At 41.8% G+C, this 19,929-nt stretch overlaps 1 protein-coding gene across 1 annotated transcript in view; it reads right to left on the reverse strand.

Moving 5' to 3' along the window:
- The window catches only part of LOC109879218 (MAM domain-containing glycosylphosphatidylinositol anchor protein 2), a 425,402-nt gene that overhangs the window by 92,203 nt on the left and 313,270 nt on the right, over nucleotides 1-19,929 (reverse strand). Inside the window, exons 14-15 of the mRNA XM_031800190.1 lie at nucleotides 18,091-18,246; nucleotides 13,257-13,418 (exon numbers count right to left, since the gene is read on the reverse strand). Coding sequence (XP_031656050.1) covers nucleotides 13,257-13,418; nucleotides 18,091-18,246 — 318 coding nt within the window. The remainder of the gene's footprint in view (nucleotides 1-13,256; nucleotides 13,419-18,090; nucleotides 18,247-19,929) is intronic.

The raw sequence follows: 19,929 nt of genomic DNA on the forward strand, positions 1-19,929 counted from the left end.
GTAGAGATGTCTACTGTACTGTAGATAGTGTAGAGATGTCTACTGTACTGTAGATAGTGTAGTGATGTCTACTGTAGATAGTGTAGTGATGTCTACTGTACTGTAGATAGTGTGGAGATGTCTACTGTACTGTAGATAGTGTAGAGATGTCAACTGTACTGTAGATAGTGTAGTGATGTCAACTGTACTGTAGATAGTGTAGTGATGTCTACTGTACTGTAGATAGTGTGGAGATGTCTACTGTACTGTAGATAGTGTAGAGATGTCTACTGTACTGTAGATAGTGTAGAGATGTCTACTGTACTGTAGATAGTGTGGAGATGTCTACTGTACTGTAGATAGTGTAGAGATGCCTACTGTACTGTAGATAGTGTAGAGATGTCTACTGTACTGTAGATAGTGTAGAGATGTCTACTGTACTGTAGATCGTGTAGAGATGTCTACTGTACTGTAGATAGTGTAGAGATGTCTACTGTACTGTAGATAGTGTAGAGATGTCTACTGTACTGTAGATAGTGTGGAGATGTCTACTGTACTGTAGATAGTGTAGAGATGCCTACTGTACTGTAGATAGTGTAGAGATGTCTACTGTACTGTAGATAGTGTAGAGATGTCTACTGTACTGTAGATAGTGTAGAGATGTCTACTGTACTGTAGATAGTGTTGAGATGTCTACTGTACTGTAGATAGTGTAGAGATGTCTACTGTACTGTAGATAGTGTAGTGATGTCTACTGTACTGTAGATAGTGTAGAGATGTCGACTGTACTGTAGATAGTGTAGAGATGTCTACTGTAGTGTAGATAGTGTAGTGATGTCTACTGTACTGCAGGTAGTGTTGAGTTGTCTACTGCACTGTGGGTAGCGTAGGTATGTGTACTGTACTGTAAATAGTGTAGAGATGTCTACTCTACTGTAAATAGTGTTGAGATGTCTAATGTACTGTAAATAGTGTTGAGATGTCTTCTGTACTGTAAATAGTGTTGTGATGTCTACTGTTAGATAGTGTTGTGATGTCTACTGTACTGTAGACAGTGTAGATATGTCTACTGTACTGTAGATAGTGTAGATATGTCTACTGTACTGTAAATAGTGTAGAGATGTGTAATGTACTGTACTCTAGATAGTGTAGAGTTGTCTACTGTACTGTAGACAATGTAGTGATGTCTACTGTACTGTAGATAGTCTAGATATGTCTACCGTACTGTAGACAGTGTAGAGATGTCTACCGTACTGTAGACAGTGTAGATATGTCTACCATACTGTAGACAGTGTAGAGATGTATACCGTACTGTAGATAGTGTCGTGATGTCTACTGTATTGTAGATGTGGTCGTAATGACAACTGTACTAAAGATAGTTTAGTGATGTCTACTGTACTGTAGGCAGTGTAGAGATGTCTACTGTACTGTAGATAGGGATGTCAGTGTCATAGTGCTCAAACAGGGATTTTGATGGTGTCGAGTCCAGTTGTACATTTTTTATTGGGCTACTCACAGCGATAGGATGTGGGAGTGAATGTGTGTGTGTGTGTGTGTGTGTTTGTTGATTATTAATTAATCTCTCCAGCCAACTGCTGCATTCCCTACAGGCATGTTTTGTAATCTGTGTATGTGGAGCTGTTGCAGACTCATCTTGAAGAAACTTTGAAGTAACATTTGTATCCTATTTCATTAAGTGCAGCCTATATAAAACAGATGAGCAATGTGCCGCGATATTCCTTACTGATGTCACAGAGCTGAATGTAGTGTAGAAGGCTTTTAATTAATTATTCTGAAGCAGAGGAGGAAAATGTTCCATCCCTCCACTCCTAATAATTTTATTTGGGAGAATCCCTTTTCCGTAGTCTCACAACAGTAAACCCCAAAGGGATAATCAGTTTAATACAGGATAGGATTAATTCCCGTATAACCGCCAGACACTTCCCCTTTTATTTCCCCTTTTATTTGCCTAGATAGAGGAATTACAGTGCTTTAGAGAGCTAGACAGAGCACAAATAGCATTAGCACTCCTAGCTAATGAAATAGGCCAAATAAAACATACTCTTTGGTGTGTGTGTGTTTGTGTGCTCTGACTTAATCCTGTAAACAAACGTGACACCAGCTCCAAAGGCAATCTTTGAAGTGTGCTTCAGAAAACTTGTTTAGACCCTGGCCCAGGTAGCTAGCGCGTCTCTCTCTCTCTCTCTCTCTCTCTCTCTCTCTCTCTCTCTCTCTCTCTCTCTCTCTCTCTCTCTCTCTCTCCTCTCTCTCTCTCTCTCTCTCTCTCTCTCTCTCTCTCTCTCTCTCTCTCTCTCTCTCTCTCTCTCTCTCTCTCTCTCTCTCTCTCTCTCTCAGTGCATGCTGGGAGTCTTTCGGAGTTTGAGTGTTTGGTGTGGAGGGCTCTTTCCTAACTTATTTTCTTGATTCTTTCCTTTCTTTTCTTAAATGTTTATTTTTCTAAGATGGAGGGTTGATGCACTGTTTGTTTTAGCGGTACCCACTGTTTTTTTTAAGTTAGGGAGGAAAAGGACAGAGTTTTAGTTTCCTGGGGTTTGAAAGGCTTGGTGTGCGTGATGGCTTCGCAGCCTAGTGGGGAGAAGACACTGCCGTTATGGCATGGATTCAGGTGTGTTCCTTAAGGTGGAGGAGGTTCTGCTAGTGGAATATTTGTAAGGGGTGTGTTGGTGCCAATTTCTCCTCTTTCTAACCCTCGACCAGGGTCGTAGTTGCAAATTTGCCTCTGTTTATTACGGATGATCAAATCAGGAAAGAGCTGAGTCGTTTTGGTAAGTTTGCTAGTGGGTTTCGTGTACTGTCTGCAGGTTTTCAGGCAGATGCTGTCAAGCATGTTGTTTCGTTCCGGAGGCAAGTATTCATGTTTCTGAATAACAATGAGCAACAGCTGAACGTGCATTTTAAAGTGAAGCATGGGGAGGGGCTCTACGCAGGGTTTGCCAGCACAAATAGTCTACGGTGCTTTGAGTGTGGGGATTTGGGTCATAAGAGCTTTGCGTGCCCACATAAAGGCCATAGACAATATGAGGGTACAAGCGCTAGTGGGGGAAATCGAGGTCAACGTGCAAGGGGCCATGAGACGCAGGCAGCAGAGGCTGGGCCTAGTCATGCTACAGAGAGTGGGGTAGATGAGGCTGGGTCTAGTCATGTTATAGATGATGGGGTAGATGAGGCTGGGCCTAGTCAGGTTATGCTAGTGGATGAGGAAAGTATTGTGGGGAAGTGGAAGCAACAAGGGGGTTGGAGGACTGTGTCATGTGGAAGAGGAAAAAGGGGGAGAAGAAAGGAACCTTTGCCTGGTGCTGGTGGGGAGGCCCCGACTAGAGAGAAATGGCGGGTGGTCAGGATGGGAGATGGAGATGAGGAGGAGGAAGGTGAGTCTGAGGAAGAGGACGATGAGGAGGATTTATTTTAAGACTCCTCCTCAATGGGTTCAGAGCTGACAGCCAGTCAGGCAGTGGGGTCAAAGTATACGGTGAGGGAACTGTCAAGGTTCCTGAATGAGAACAAGGGGAAAAAAGTTAATCTTGAGGATTTTCTTTGCGATCTGGTAAAGTTTTTTGATAGAAAAATTACATACTTACCTGATTTGTTGGATATTTAACAATTACTGTATTTACTTAACAAACAGTAAGATATTCATGTGCTGGTAATGCCGTGTTTTACGGTCTCCACTCTAGCATGTTGCAGCTAATCCGGGCGTATGGTTTTACTAGGGATAGCTTGAGATGGATATTTAGTGATAAAAACCAATAGCCACATTCCATTCTATGATTAGTGGTGCATGTGAGACATACGTCTCCGGTCTGATTGAGCCTGCATTCCATAGACAAGATATGGTGTATGTTTAGCCAGGGAAGAGAGAGCCTGGAGGAGCAGAACAAAGGCCTCAGTATTCCTAATTATCCTGCCATGTGGGAAAAACAACACCAGAGGCAGATGACCAGGAGATGAACCCAGAGTGTCTTATGATGGACCTTAGTCTGCATGGGAAGGGTGGAGACAGCCATGACAGAATTTTTAGGTCTACTATATATACACACAACTCTGCATATCTGTAAAAGTTAAGCACTCGGCCCGACAGTCAAGACTGTTGGATTGACGGCTTCATTATTGTAATAATTAATCAATATTAAATAAAGATGATTGTTTGAAGAAATGACCAAGTCTCTCTCAGTACTGAATTTCCACGACAGTTTGTAAGAGCAGTAAAACACGCTATGAAAAATGAGGGGCATGGTGTCTTCTCACCCAGGAAATGGTTTAGGTTGAGGAAGTGGGTCACAACAGTGCGTAAAGGTCTACCTTTAGACGTTGTTTATATGAATAGTTTCTTTCCGGCACTGGGGCTTTTTGAGCTTTGCTATTGGTCTCTTTCTTTGATGCCTTTTCTCCCACTTCTTATGGAGACTCTTTGGGTAGGCTCTCTTAATATAAATGGTGCCAGAGATGTGGGAAAGAGGAGTGTGTTGGGTGAATATGTAAAACAAATGAAAGTACAGGTGTTGTTTCTGCAGGGGACACATAGTGATGTGGTGAACTAAGTCAATTGGGGGCTCTGGTGGAAAGGGGCAAGTGTGCTGAGCCATGGGACAACTGTTAGTGCAGGGGTGGCAGTCCTTTTTGTATCTGGTCTGTCTGTAAAAATGTGCTCCTCAAAGGAGGTGTGTAGGGGTTGTCGTGGCAGAATCAGAATGATTTGGGTAACGTTGATAAATAAGATGTTTTATCAATTTTCATAAGTATGCTTATGTAGGAAAGTTACTTGGGCCCCAGAGAGGGAAGAGGTCAGGCTTGTCCTCTTATGGGAATGTGTCTGTAACTATTGTATGTCCTCTCTGAGGTTGCCCTTATCTTGATTTAGTATATGGCCCAGGAGGCTCACTGTCTTTTCTGATCTTGTCCAGGAGGGAGTGTATTTGAGATGGGAGTATCTAGAATTGACAATTGATATATGCCATTGGATGAGGTAATGTTTTCGTCCTAAGTGGTACCAAGAACGAGATAGGAACTTTGTTTAGGAGACCAAACTGAACAATAATTTATAGCTAATGCTATCTAGCTATGGGATACTCCTCTTTCAAGTAAAAGGTTCTTTGTGTAATGTTCCTAAGATATGTTATTCGTCATGTGAGTTGAGATGGGTGTGTCTTGGATATAAATGATACTAAGAACTGTTTTGTAAGCACTCTGAGAGAATTCATTTATATACACTGAATTGATCTGAGTCACTGGGCTATGGTGAAGCTCATAAATAATTAAATATGGACTTTATAATATACTCTGACTTGTCTGTGGTTTGCTCTCTCATTATTTGGTAATACATGAAATTTCCACAACAGGGGAGACTGCTTATAGTACCACTTGCCATGCGGTAGTAGAGAGAACAGTCTATGACTGGGGTGGCTGCGGTCTTTTACAATTTTCAGGGCATTCCTCTGACACCGCTTGGTCTAGAGGTCCTGGATGGCAGGCAGCTTAGCCCAAGTGATGTACTGGGCCGTACACACTACCCTCTGTAGTGCCTTGCAGTCGGAGGCCAAGCAATTGCCGTACCAGGCAGTGATGCAACCAGTCAGGATGCTCTCAATGTTGCAGCTGTAGAACCTTTGAGGATCTGAAGACCCATGCCAAATCTTCCTTGATGTGGACACCAAGGAACATGAAGCTCTCAACCTGCTCCACTACAGCCCCATCAATGAGAATGGGGGCATGCTCAGGTCCTCCTTTCCTGTAGTCCACAATCATCTCCTTAGTCTTGCTTATGTTGAGGGATAGGTTATTATTCTGGCACCGCCAGGTCTCTGACCTCCTCCCTATAGGCTGTCTCGTCGTTGTAGGTGATCAGGCCTACCATTGTTGTGTCGTCTGCAAACTTAATGATGGTGTTGGAGTTGTGCCTGGGTGAACAGGGAGTACAGGAGGGGACTGAGCACTCACCCCTGGGGGGATCCAGATTTGAGAATCAGCGTGGCAGATGTGTTGCAGCCTACCCTCACCACCTGGGGGCGGCCCGTCAGGAAGTCCAGGATCCAGTTGCAGAGGGAGGTGTTTAGTCCCAGGATCCTTAGCTTAGTGATGAGCTTTGAGGGCACTATGTTGTTGAACGCTGAGCTGTAGTCAATGAATAGCATTCTCACATAGGTGTTCCTTTTGTCCAGGTGGGATAGGGCAGTGTGGAGTGCAATAGAAATTGCATCATCTGTGGATCTGTTTGGGCAGTATGCAAATTGGAGTCGGTCTATGGTTTCTGGGATAATAGTATTGATGTGAGCCATTACCAGCCTTTCAAAGCACTTCATGGCTACAGACGTGAGTGCTACGGGTCTGTAGTCATTTAGGCAGGTTGCCTTCATGTTCTTGTGCACAGGGACAGTGGTGGTCTGCTTGAAACTTGTTGGTATTACAGACTCAATCAGGGACATGTTGAAAATGTCAGTGAAGACACCTGCCAGTTGGTCAGCACATGCCTGCCTCCTGGTAATCCGTCTGGCCCCGCAGCCTTGTGAATGTTGACCTGTTTAAAGGTCTTACTCACGTCAGCTACGGAGAGCGTGATCACACAGTTGTCCGGAACAGCTAATGCTCTCATGCATGCCTCAGTTTTGCTTGTCTCGAAGCCAGCATAGAAGTGATTTAGCTTGTCTGGTAGGCTGTTGTCACTGGGCAGCTTGCAGCTGTGCTTCCCTTTGTAGTCTGTAATAGTTTACAAGTCCTTCCACATAAGACGAGCATCAGAGCTGGTGTAGTACAATTCGATCTTAGCCCTGTATTGACGCTTTGCCTATTTGATGGTTCTTTGCAGGGCATAGCAAGATTTCTTATTAGCTTCAAGGTTAGAGTCCCGCACTTGAAAGTGTCCGTTCTACCCTTTAGCTCAGTGCGAATGTTGCCTGTAATCCATGGCTTCTGGTTGGGGTATGTACGTACAGTCACTGTGGGGATGACGTCCTCGATGCACTTATTGATAAAGCCAGTGACTGATGTGGTGTACTCCTCAATGCCATCGGAAGATTCCCGGAACAGTATACAGCGCTCTCATCCTCAGAGGCTAGGAGAGTTTTAGGGGAACTATAATGTAGTATTAGTGAGATGGAGGTAGAGCTGATGGGGAAGGCAATGTAAGCCTCCAGGCTAATTTAGCTGAATTACGTAGGGACCTGGGCAGTTTTTTTCAGGTTAAAGCAAAGGGAGCACTTGTAAGAGTTAGGTTCTACATGCTCAAGGAGATGGATGCTCCCAGCTACTTGTTCTTTGGTTTGGAAAGAGAGTGGGGAAGCCAAGGGTTTGCATTGTCTACGTCTTTCGGATGGGCGGGTGACCTCTGTGGTGGGGGAGATGCGGGAGCGGACTGTGGAGTTCTATACCGAATTGTATAGGGCAGAACTGTATGATCCTATGTGTGCTCAGGTATTGTTTGCAGAACTCCCTAAGCTCTCTCTGGTACATAGGGATGAAATAGACATTGCCCTGTTGTCCCATGAACTGGCAGAGGCTGTAACTCAGATGCACCCCAGCCGTGCACCGGGGGTTGATGGTCTCACAGTGGAGTTTTGTAAAAAAATCTGGGGAATAATTGGACTGGATATCTTTTGCGTGTTGTGTGAGTGCGTCGGGGTAGGAGATGTCGGCTGGAGGGAACCAACATGCGCGCTGCTGTGGAGAGCTGGTGGATTAGGGTTGGACCGGCAGCTCTTCCTCATGAAGCTGCAGAGTCTGAGTACAGCAGGTCTCTCAGACTTTTACTCTGCAGGGCTGAGGGCCTGGCAGCTGCTAAGGCCCACACGAGAAGGGGATGTGGAGCCTGGGCTGTGGGTGTGGGAGGAGCCTATCTTCCTCAACCCAGCCATCCCTTTGAAATCGGTTCAGTGGCTACCCTGCAGAGGCAACTGATGGCAATGGGTTTACTAAGGCAGGGTGACCTACAACTGCTGGGAGAAGAGGGGTGGAAAACCCTGGAAATCCTGGCACAACAAACAGGACTAACATCTCTTGCTGGAGAGATTCCTGGAGGAGGTCCAGGAGGCACTGTCTGGGGGATGGAGGGAGGCAGGGAGGTAAGGAGGGAGGGGGGGTGCAGGTAGAGAAGGAGGGATGAAGGGGATGGAGGGAGAGGGGGACTCGGCTGGCGATCAATCTGAGCAAATTGGAAATGTCAAGGCCTGCTCAACCTCAGCTGAGCTCTGGAACTGCTCTAATCTCCCCACTGCCCCCCCTCACCCACCTCCTTTCCTTCCTCAGTCCCCCTTCCTCCCTCTCTCCCCCCTTCACACATTCCAGATGTTCGGAGCCAACCGCACCTGGCAACTCCCACATTCCACTAGGGTAGGCTAAGCATACTAGTCTCCACAGTGTAGGTGTGTGTGTGTATGTGAGAGTGAATGTCTGCTTGTGTGTGTGTGTGTGTGTGTGTGTATATGCACACGTGTGCGTAGGTCAACAATATCCCTCATCTTGATGCTAACTCTAGCTCAGCCCTTTGTCAAGATGGATGATACAGTAGCTAGCTCCCTCCGTGTCAGTTCGCTCTCTTGTTTGGTGCAGGACAATGATGTTTCAATAGCAGTTGTCTCATACAGCAAAGGGACTCACTTTAGAGCTCTTCACAGCAAACACTTTCTCTGCAGGCTTCATTGGGGACACTAAGAGACAATGAGAAGGTAATGTAAGAGGTGAAGTAATACCCCATTATCAGTAGAGAGGAGACCAGAGACCACACAATTATCAGTAGAGAGTAGACCAGACTATAATCAGTAAAGAGACCAGACTATTATCAGTAAAGAGACCAGACTATTATCAGTAAAGAGACCAGACTATTATCAGTAAAGAGGAGACCAGACTATTATCAGTAAAGAGGAGACCAGACTATTATCAGTAAAGAGACCAGACTATAATCAGTAGAGAGGAGACCAGACTATTATCACTAAAGAGGAGACCAGACTATTATCAGTAAAGAGGAGACCAGACTATTATCAGTAAAGAGACCAGACTATAATCAGTAGAGAGGAGACCAGACTATTATCAGTAAAGATGAGACCAGACTATTATCAGTAAAGAGACCAGACTATTATCAGTAAAAAGACCAGACTATTATCAGTAAAGAGGAGACCAGACTATTATCAGTAAAGAGGAGACCAGACTATTATCAGTAAAGAGACCAGACTATTATCAGTAAAGAGACCAGACTATTATCAGTAAAGAGACCAGACTATTATCAGTAAAGAGGAGACCAGACTATAATCAGTAGAGAGACCAGACTATAATCAGTAGAGAGACCAGACTATAATCAGTAGAGAGACCAGACTATAATCAGTAGAGAGACCAGACTATTATCAGTAAAGAGACCAGACTATTATCAGTAAAGAGGAGACCAGACTATAATCAGTAGAGATGAGACCAGACTATTATCAGTAAAGATGAGACCAGAGACTATTACGTCCTACTCCCTCCCTCTCTACCCTGATGTAGTCTACTACTACCCCCCTGTTAGACTGATAGGCTTCACTGTGGAGACTTGAGTTGTATATACACACACATGTGGACGCACGCACACACACTGGAGAGTACTGCTTCACTGTCAGAGTGCGCACACACACACACACGCACACGCACACACACACACAGAGAGAGAGAGTCTGGGAGCAGAGCATTAGTAGCAGAGTACCTCTTCACTGGGAGACAGGAAATGGTTGTAGACGTGGATGCGTTCAGATAAACGTCTCCTCTCTGAAACTATATCAAAAAGATGTCATCAAGGCAAATGGTGGCTACTTTGAAGAATCTCAAATATAACATCTATTTTGATTTGTTTAACACTTTTTTGGTTACTATATGATTCCATATGTGTTATTTCATAGTTTTGATGTCTTCAATATTATTCTACAATGTAGAAAATAGTAAAAATAAAGAAAAAACATTGAATGAGTTTGACTGGTACTGTGCACTGGACAAAATAAAGGTTCTTAAATGGTTCCTCGTTAACTCTTAAGGTGCCTTGGAGATCTCTTCCCTGATAAAGAACCTTTGAGTCTACGGTTCTTCAGAATTCTATAAGGTTCTTGAAATGTATGGATGCCTGCAAATAAGTCCCTTTCATAGCACACAGGACATTGGTCAGTGTTTTAATAACTAGTGTTGATTTTTCTGTGTAACAATTCTAGTGTTGATTCAATAGTTAAATTCATACTGTAAAGAGTTATATTATCACTTAGTGGTGTAAAAGAACCCCAGTGTTAATAACCAGAGTTGAACCAAAACCATGAACATCAGTATCATATTTCCCAGCATGCTCTAATGCAGGTTGATTTTTAGAATTGTTTTGCATGTACATTGATTGATTAATTAATCTTATGCACCTCAAATTTAAATAACATACAGTTTTCAAAACTAATCTAATCTGTTACTTGGACTTGAAACCCATTACTGAATGGGTTGTTTAAGTTTAGATGTTGAAGGTACTCTAATATCTTAGTCTTCCCAACCCTGGCAGTCATTTTGAGAATAACATTCTAAATGTTGGATATCCACAATAGGAAATACACATCACTTTGCAAACCAGCATAATGTGACTTGCAGGCAAATTATGAGTTGCATATCATTGTATTAGGGTAAAACTAGGCCTTATAAAATATGTATTGTATTGTCTTAAATAATACAAGTGTTATGACAACATATTCACTTTGGATCTCACTTGTTGAAGGCCACAGGACTGCAACAACTGTCTCTGTCACTAGCAAACACAGTCATGGGTGACAATAGTAACTCACTTCAAGGGCACCCTGCGAACTATGCAAATGAGGCTTAAACCCCTCCAGAAGGGCTATTCAATTTCGGTCTTGGAGGGACCAAACATTTCTGTTTTTGGATTTTTGTATGGTTTTTCAATCCTATTTATGGCTCTTTCAGGTTATGTAGATATAGGACTCGTTTTACTGTGGATATAGATAATTTTGTACCTGTTTCCTCCAGCATCTTCTACATTTTGGAATAATAGTGAATACATCACAACTATGAAATTGTCACGTTCTGACCTTTATTTCCTTTGTTTTGTATTTATTTAGTATGGTCAGGGCGTGAGTTGGGTGGGCAGTCTATGTTTGTTTTTCTATGATTTGGGTATTTCTATGTTTCGGCCTAGTATGGTTCTCAATCAGAGGCAGGTGTCATTAGTTGTCTCTGATTGAGAATCATACTTAGGTAGCCTGGGTTGCACTGTTTGTTGGTGGGTGATTGTCTATGTTGTAGCTTCACGGTCGTCATTTGTTTATTGTTTTGTATACATTGTCAGTACTTTCTTTATTAAAGATTTACCATGGACACTTACGACGCCGCATTTTGGTCCGATCCTTCTCGCCTCTCCTCTTCGGAAGAAGAGGAGGAACACCGTGACAGAAATAAAACATATTGAATCAGTTAACAAATTCTCATTTACAAGGACAGCCTAATCCTTCCTCCCTGTTGGGGAATTGAGCCCAGGTCTGCCGCGTGCCCGCACGACACAGGGATTCTTTAGCTAAATAGTCCAGCACTGTAGCCTACTCTCGACCATCACGTTGTACAGAGCCATATTTTCCGTTCCATCCATTATGTTTTTCTTGAAATAGAAACACCATAATATTAATCAAATTAATTAATTAAGTAACATTTCTTAAAATCAGTCCCATATACTATGTTCTTACAAAAAAGGTTTTCAGTTCTCTAGTACAGCCACTAATGAAAGCTATCAAATGCTTCTCAAAGATGCCCTCTGGTGGTCAAACTAGCACTAACTAGCATTAATGGTACCAGTGGTTGGCACTTAAATAACGTGCCATAGAATTCTGCGGCACCACGCAAGCTGTGCTGCAGTATGCTGCAACTTTTAAAGGATGAACCACTGTAGATGCCCAATGAGCTTTTTGTGTTTTTGGCGCCCCCTTGAGTACAAAGCCGGAAATACTGTATATCCCGGGATGAAAGGAGGATGGTATGATGATATGCAAATCTGAATGACACCAAACCCTATTTGTGAATCACCACCTGGATTCAGGTCTTATGTAGCAAAATGTGAAATGGTGCTTTTTTGCAGATGTTTACTGACACCAGCCATATTGTTGTACACACGTTACGTAACGTTAGCTAACGAGCCATCTAATGTAGCTAGTTAAACAACAATGAACAGCTTGCCAACAATGCCACAGTGCTGGGAACTAACCAACCAGGTCCAATGTTAGCTAGCTAAAATTAGGCTCTAAATAGAAAAGCAAATGGCTCTGGGAAACAAATAATAATGTCAGCTAGAGAGCCAGACAGCTAACAATACAGTTTAGTTTGAAATAAATCCACTTTCAGTCAAAATTAGAAATGTGTAATATCTGAAAATGTAGCTAGCTAACGCTAGACTATCTGTCCTGTATACATCATCATGTATGATGCTGGACGCATCTCCCTGTCAGGAATGCCATACCACGGTTGCCCTTAGCTTGAAGATACAATCCGGAGACAGGTGTTTTCTCCATCTCTTTAGCTATTATACTCTAGTTCCACTGATATCATAACTTGATCCTCCAGAAAATGGGGAGCAACACTTATGCAGTTGCACAACACAATACATAAAAAAATGCCGCGTTCGACACAATTACTGACATAGACTGACGAGCTCAAATAGACAGAAACCTTGAATATGGCAGACCAATCCTAACTCCTCTCTCGGCAGGTCCAGCCCACTCATTATCTCAGCCAATCATGGCTAGTGGGAAGGTTGTTCCCTTTTTCCGTGGCTTAACCAACAAGGTTCGTAATTTAACAATTGAATTCGTATTTACAGATGGCATACAAGTTTGTTATTAAGGCACATGAAAGTTCACATGTTCCAGAAGGCATTCCTGTCAAAATGTTTTATTTTGATCCCCCAAATATTTTTTACATTCAAACAGCTCTCCTGTGAAGTCGTGACTTGCGACATATGTCCAGTTTCCTGAATCAGGTCACATTTGGTTCCAACTTGCGCTTTGATTTTTAAGAGTGTACATCTTCTTAAAGGGAAAAACGTAAAGCCATCAATCAAAATTATGGATCTTATAATGGATCCAATGTCCAGAATAATGGATCTAATATGGATGATTACGACATGAAGCTATGAGATTAGAAAAATAGTCACTGGAGAGAAGCCTCTGACTCAATCATGTATTGATGAGAGAATACAGAGAATACAAGGAACATGTCCTTTGTTTGTGACTTGCTGTTATGTGTTAGAGGGAAAAAGACTGACATGTTCTTCTTACCAATGTGTTTTCCGTACATGTGGAAGAAGAAGCTGAAGCAGTATGCCGGGGGATTGGTGATGCCGTACGGGTTCTTGGGCGCCACGTTGAAGAAAGGACTGACCAGCCTTGCTACCTCACCCTCCTTCCTAGGCCGGGATGTCTCGATGTACATGTAGAAACCTGTAGGGTGGGGAGAACACAACACCAAATAACAAGGTTATACCTGTGGGTAGAGAGAACAACACCAGAGGGCCAGGCTGTATTTAGGACCCAATGAGAGCTCTGTTGTTTGTAGACATGACTCTTAATAAATCCTGTTGGGGCTAGGGGGGCACAAGGAGTTCCCTGAAGGGAACACGCCCTCCCATTCAGCTGATAAAAATATTCTTTAGAAATATTAAACTTTCACACATTAACAAGTCCAATACAGCAAATGAAAGATAAACATGTTGTTAATCTACCCATCGTGTCCGATTTTTAAAATGTTTTACAGCGAAAACACAACATATATTTATGTTAGATGACCACCAAATTCAAAAACACACAGAGCGATATTTCACAGTCATAAAAGCATAAATATAGATAAAATGAATCACTAACCTTTGATTATCTCCATCAGATGACACTCATAGGACATCATGTTATACATGTATTGTGTGTTTTGTTTGATAATGTGCATATATATATATATATATAAAATCTCAGTTTACATTGGCGCATTACGTGCAGTAATGTTTTGATTCCAAAACATCTGGTGATTTTGCAGAAATACTCACAATAAACATTGATAAAAGATGCAAGTCTTATTCACAGAATTAAAGATAAACGTATCCTCTATGCCACCACTGTGTCAGATTTTTTTTTTTTAACTACGGAAAAAGAATAATCTGAGAACGGCGCTCAGAATCCAAAGAAATAGCAGCCATTTTGGCGTCAACAGAAGCTACAAAAAACACTGTAAATATTCACTTACCTTTGAATATCTCCATCAGAAGGCAGTTCCAGGAATCCCAGTTCGACAATAAATGACTGATGTGTTACATAAAGTTCCAAAAAGCCCATAATTTAGCCACTTGTTGTTAGCTTGTTCAGCCCAGCATTCAATCCTCAAAAAGCACGAGCAATTCCTCCAGACAAAAACTCAAAAAGTTCCGTTACAGGTCGTAGAAACTCGTCAAATGATGTATGCAATCCATATTTAGGATGTTTTAAACATTAATCAGCAATAAGGTTCCAACCGGAGAATTTCATTGTCTGAAAAAAAGCATAGGAACGGTAGGACACTCTCTTGTGACCGCGTGTAATGAGACCGAGGTTTTCTACCAGACCACCCACCCAAAGAGCTATTATGAGCCCCTGCTTTATAGTAGAATCATACAACCAGAATCTGAAGACGGTGACATCTTGTGGAAGCCCTAGGAAGTGCATTCTCATCCATATCTAAGGTGCACATCCAATGGCACTGTTTTCTATATTGAGTTCTCACTTCCTGTTTGGATTTCTTCTCAGGTTTTTGTCTGCCATATTAGTTCTGTTATACTCACAGACATAATTCAAACAGTTTTAGAAACTTCAGAGTGTTTTCTATCCACCAGTAATAATACCATGCATATATTCCCATCTGGGAAAGAGTAAGAGGCCATTTACTCTGGGCATGCCTTTCATCCAAAAGTGAAAATACTGCCCCCTAGCCTCAACAGGTTCAGCCACAATTTGCCGTTAAATCACATAAAATAAACCCTTTGTTGTGCTCTTTGTATTCCGGAAAAAAACAAAATTTCTGTAACAATCACATGGAATATTGCTTTGGATATTGGATGGACTATTGTTTTATTAGAATCCCCCAAAGGGAACGTGATATAGAGGATGTATGGGCACATGATATAGAGGATGTATGGGCACATGATATAGAGGATGCATGGGCACATGATATAGAGGATGTATGGGCACATGATATAGAGGATGTATGGGCACATGATATAGAGGATGTATGGTCACATGATATAGAGTATGTATGGGCACATGATATAGAGGATGTATGGGCACATGATATAGAGGATATATGGGCACATGATATAGAGGATGTATGGGCACATGATATAGAGGATGTATGGGCACATGATATAGAGGATGTATGGGCACATGATATAGAGGATGTATGGGCACATGATATAGAGGATATATGGGCACATGATATAGAGGATGCATGGGCACATGATATAGAGGATGTATGGGCACATGATATAGAGGATGTATGGGCACATGATATAGAGGAAGTATGGGCACATGATATAGAGGATGTATGGAACAAGCCCTCAATATCTTAGAATCGTTTGGGATGAAAATGGCGTCTCCATCCAGCTACGAGTGAAACAGTGGAAGTCAATTTCCACTAAAGACCTCTCCTCTAACCAGACACTAACCAGAGGGCAGAGGGGACAGAATATGATGGCCATATCTCAGATCTGAAACCTTCATGGGAGAAGCAGCAGTGAAACGAACCTTCCCCGCACATGGCCCGAGTCTCATTCCAGACTCAAACTACAGTCCCACTTTGGGGCGGGGGAAGGTAGGTTAAAAACCTTCATACCCTCCAGCTAAAATCAAATAGAATTTCTTCTCTTTGTTGAATTTGATATCAGATAATTGCAGCCCCTTAGTACTGGTGGCTGGTAATGAAATGCTGGACAGTTTCAACTAATTACAGTGATTAAAGCCAGTATATTATTTACTACTTCAGCTGCTGGTGCTACTAGAGCTGTCCATTCCTGTAAAGACCAGATCAATGCTCACTCTCCCTCGGGACTGACACACAGGCCAACTGCCACCGTTTCTTGCTGAGGGTGTGTGTCAGACTGTGAAACGAATTTGCCTGTGTTTACACTGTATCAATCTCTCATATTGAACACTAGCAGGCAACTCTGTCAGGCACTGTCCCCATGGAAACCAGAGAGAGAGAGGATGGGATATATATATATATATATATATACACACACGAGTGGAGGACAGAGGAGCCTCTTAAAGAAGAAGTTACAGGTCTGTGAGAGCCAGAAATCCTGCTTGTTTGTAGGTAACCAAATACTTATTTTCCACCATAATTTGCAAATAAATTCATAAAAAATCCTACAATGTGATTTTCTGGATTTTTAAAATGTATTTTGTCTGTCATAGTTGAAGTGTACCTATGATGAAAATTACAGGCCTCTCATATTTTTAAGTGGGAGAACTTGCACAATTGGTGGCTGACTAAATACTTTTTTGCCCCACTGTATGTACACATCTCTCTCTCTCACAGAGAGAGAGAGAGAGAGAGAGAGAGAGAGAGAGAGAGAGAGAGAGAGATGAGACAGAGAGGATACACACAGAGAGAGAGATGACTACCATGTAAGTGAGAGTGCTTAATTCTTGGCGCTACCCATCCCGTTAGCGGGATCATTTTCGTCAGCAACCGCTGAATAGCATAGCGCAATAGTCAAATAATATTACAAAAAAATATTCAGTGCAATATTGCAAAACACAGTTTAGCCTTTTGTTAATCCACCTGTCGTCTCAGATTTTGAAATTATGCTTTACAGCGAAAGCAATCCAAGCATTTATGTAAGTTTATCGATAGCATAGCATAACATCATGTACACTTAGCATCAGGAAGCTTGGTCACGAAAATCAGAAAAGCAATCAAATTCATTGTTTACCTTTGATGATCTTCGGATGTTTTCACTCACGAGACTCCCAGTCACACAACAAAAGTTCCTTTTGTTCCATAAAGACTATTTTTATACCCAAAATACCAATGTTTGTTTGTCGCGTTATGTTCAGAAATCCACAGGAAAGAGCGGTCACGACAACGCAGACGTATATTCCAAATAATATCCATAATGTCCACAGAAACATGTCAAACATTTTTTTATAATCAATCCTCATGTTGTTTTTAAAATATATATTCGATAATATATCAACCGATTGTGTAGGTTTTTCAATAACAGCGGGAGAAACAATGGCGGCTTTACTCAGTTGCACAAAAACTCACACTGAGAAACTCCCTCCTATCCACTTACGCAATGTGATCCTTCACGCTCCTTTTTCAAAATAAAAGCCTGAAACTATGTCTAAAGACTGTTAACACCTTAGGGAAGCCATAGAAAAAGGAATCTGGTTGATGTCCCTTTAAATGGAGGATAGGCTTGCATAGGAACAGAGAGGTTTCAAAATAAGAGGCACTTCCTGATTGGATTTTCCTCAGGCTTTCGCCTGCAATATCAGTTCTGTTATACTCACAGACAATATTTTTACAGGTTTGGAAACCTTAGAGTATTTTCTATCCTAATCTGACAATTATATGCATATTCTGAGAAATAGGCCGTTTCAAATGGGTACGTTTTTTAGCCAAAAACGAAAATACTACACGCAAAAGGTTAATTGTTTGTTGCATGTTCAATTGTGTTGATATTGACAAGTGTTATTGATTGGCCGCGTGTAGTGTGTGTTGTTTATACAGTACTGAGTTGTACTGAGTTGACTACCAGGGTCAAGACTAAAATATTACTCAGAAAGACCTGGAAGTTAACCTGGAAGCCAACCGTACCAATACGCTGTGAAAGAACATGCGTCACAAACAGATACATGTAACATAGCTGAAGCCACCTGGAGTCGTAGCCAAACGCTTGCAAATAAGTGTCCAAAAATATTCTAACTAGTTAACCTGGCTAACATAGTTAACTGTGGGCAAAACAATTCCCATATGACCTTCTTTGTCACATTGAAGATTCCCAAACACAGTGCACCTAAAATACTAATAACATCACAATAAAACATACAGTACAGTAGCTTTGTTTTCTTTCCTGGGTTTGCTCACCCTGTTTGGATCCGCTGCGGTCACCGCTAGGCCCGGTGTTGGGCGTGTACTTGGTGTCACGGGTGGCGGCGCTGTGTCTTGTCCAATCGAAGTCGTCGTTCTTGTCCTGTGTGAACATGCAGATGGGCTCCTCCTCGAAGCTGCAGTGGAACTCTCCTGAAGAGCGGATCAGAAATCCACTGTTACAGTCGTCATTGGAATATAAACACTAGAACCTCATCATGTAATGTCTACAGTAGTAGATGAAAGCTGGAGTAACTGTCATGGAGCACTGGTCGAGAAATGCTCTTATAATCATGTCCAAATGTAGGTACAAATCAGATGAGGCTATAGGAGGATGGGCTTATTGTAATGGCTGGAATGGAATGAATGGAACGGTATCAAACACATCAAATATATGGAAACCACGTTTGACTCTGTTCCATTAATTCCATTCAAGATATTACAATGAGCCCGTCCTACTATAGCTCCTCCCACCAGCCTCCTCTGGTACAGATGGAAATACTTGATAGAACCTTTTCATGGTGTTCACCATTGGCTACTGAACCATGAATGAATGGCAGCGGTGCATTCTATATTCTTATGTTGATCATGTGAATAAACACATCAGTCAATGGATACTGCTATGCATGTCTACCAATGGTTGCACGACTAAGTCTCTGAGTCTGAGTTCACCCAATGAATGGCTTCAGATAGCTGACCATGAATCTAGTGGATCATGCATTACTGCTGTGCAATGCATTCTATAAGAGGACATACTGTTGAAGTTAATGATGTTTGAAATCAACATAGGCCGATGCATGTGTGTCTAACAATGAGAGAGCTACAGGTATATGCAAAAAAAAGGCAACACCAAAATAGTGTCTTAATAGGCTGTTGGTCCACGACGAGCTGACAGAACAACTTCAATACTCCTTGGCTGTGTTTGAATACTCATACTAATCGCACTATTTGTGATATAAATTGAGTATGTAGTATGCTTATTGGTCATAGTATGCATATAGTTAGTATGCCAAAAGTTGTACATCTATTCGTCAAAATTCAAAGTATACAAGCAGTGGACACCATTTCTGTGCATTTTAGGGCAAATTCTTCAGAAAATGGGCGTGGCTTCACAACATTTTCAGATTTGAAGAAAATATTCGAGCACAGATACAAATTTAAGTCCAAAAAATGAATATTCATTGCTTTAACTAATTCAAACAAATGTTAAGAAAATATTGAGCAATGTAATAAAGAAGTAGTTATTTTCAAATAAGTTACATGACACGTTATGTTGGCTGACAATTTGATAGCTACGCTAGCCTTACGAACCACATAGCATTACAGCAGTTGCTTGTATGTATTTATTTTATTTAACTAGGCAAGTCAGTTAAGAACAAATTATTATTTACAATGACGGCCTACTGGGGAACAGTGGGTTAACTGCCTTGGTCGGGGGCAAAACAACAACATTGTTTTTTACCTTGTCAGCTAGAGTATTCAATCCAACAACCTTTTGGTTACTGGCCCAACACTCTAACCAGTAGGCTACTTGCTTCCCCAATGTACTGGTATGTTAGCTAGCTACCTAATGTTAGTTTGCTACTAATACATCAAACTTTCCAGTATATGAACTATTCATAGTTGTGTGTGGTATGTCTGTCTCGAGCCGCATACAGTGTATCTCGTGCAGAGTTGAGCCATATAGCATTTAACATAGGAATGGACACAAATAATGAAACATCAAATACAGATGGAGATGGAGGAAAACATTTATTGACTTGATTATTCATGTCATTCTTAGCTTAGCTAAGTGGTATAGTTGTTGTGTGTTCTCAATGGACAATGTTAATGAAG

The sequence above is a fragment of the Oncorhynchus kisutch genome, linkage group LG21 (genome assembly GCF_002021735.2).
Source record: "Oncorhynchus kisutch isolate 150728-3 linkage group LG21, Okis_V2, whole genome shotgun sequence".
Lineage (NCBI taxonomy): Eukaryota > Metazoa > Chordata > Actinopteri > Salmoniformes > Salmonidae > Oncorhynchus > Oncorhynchus kisutch.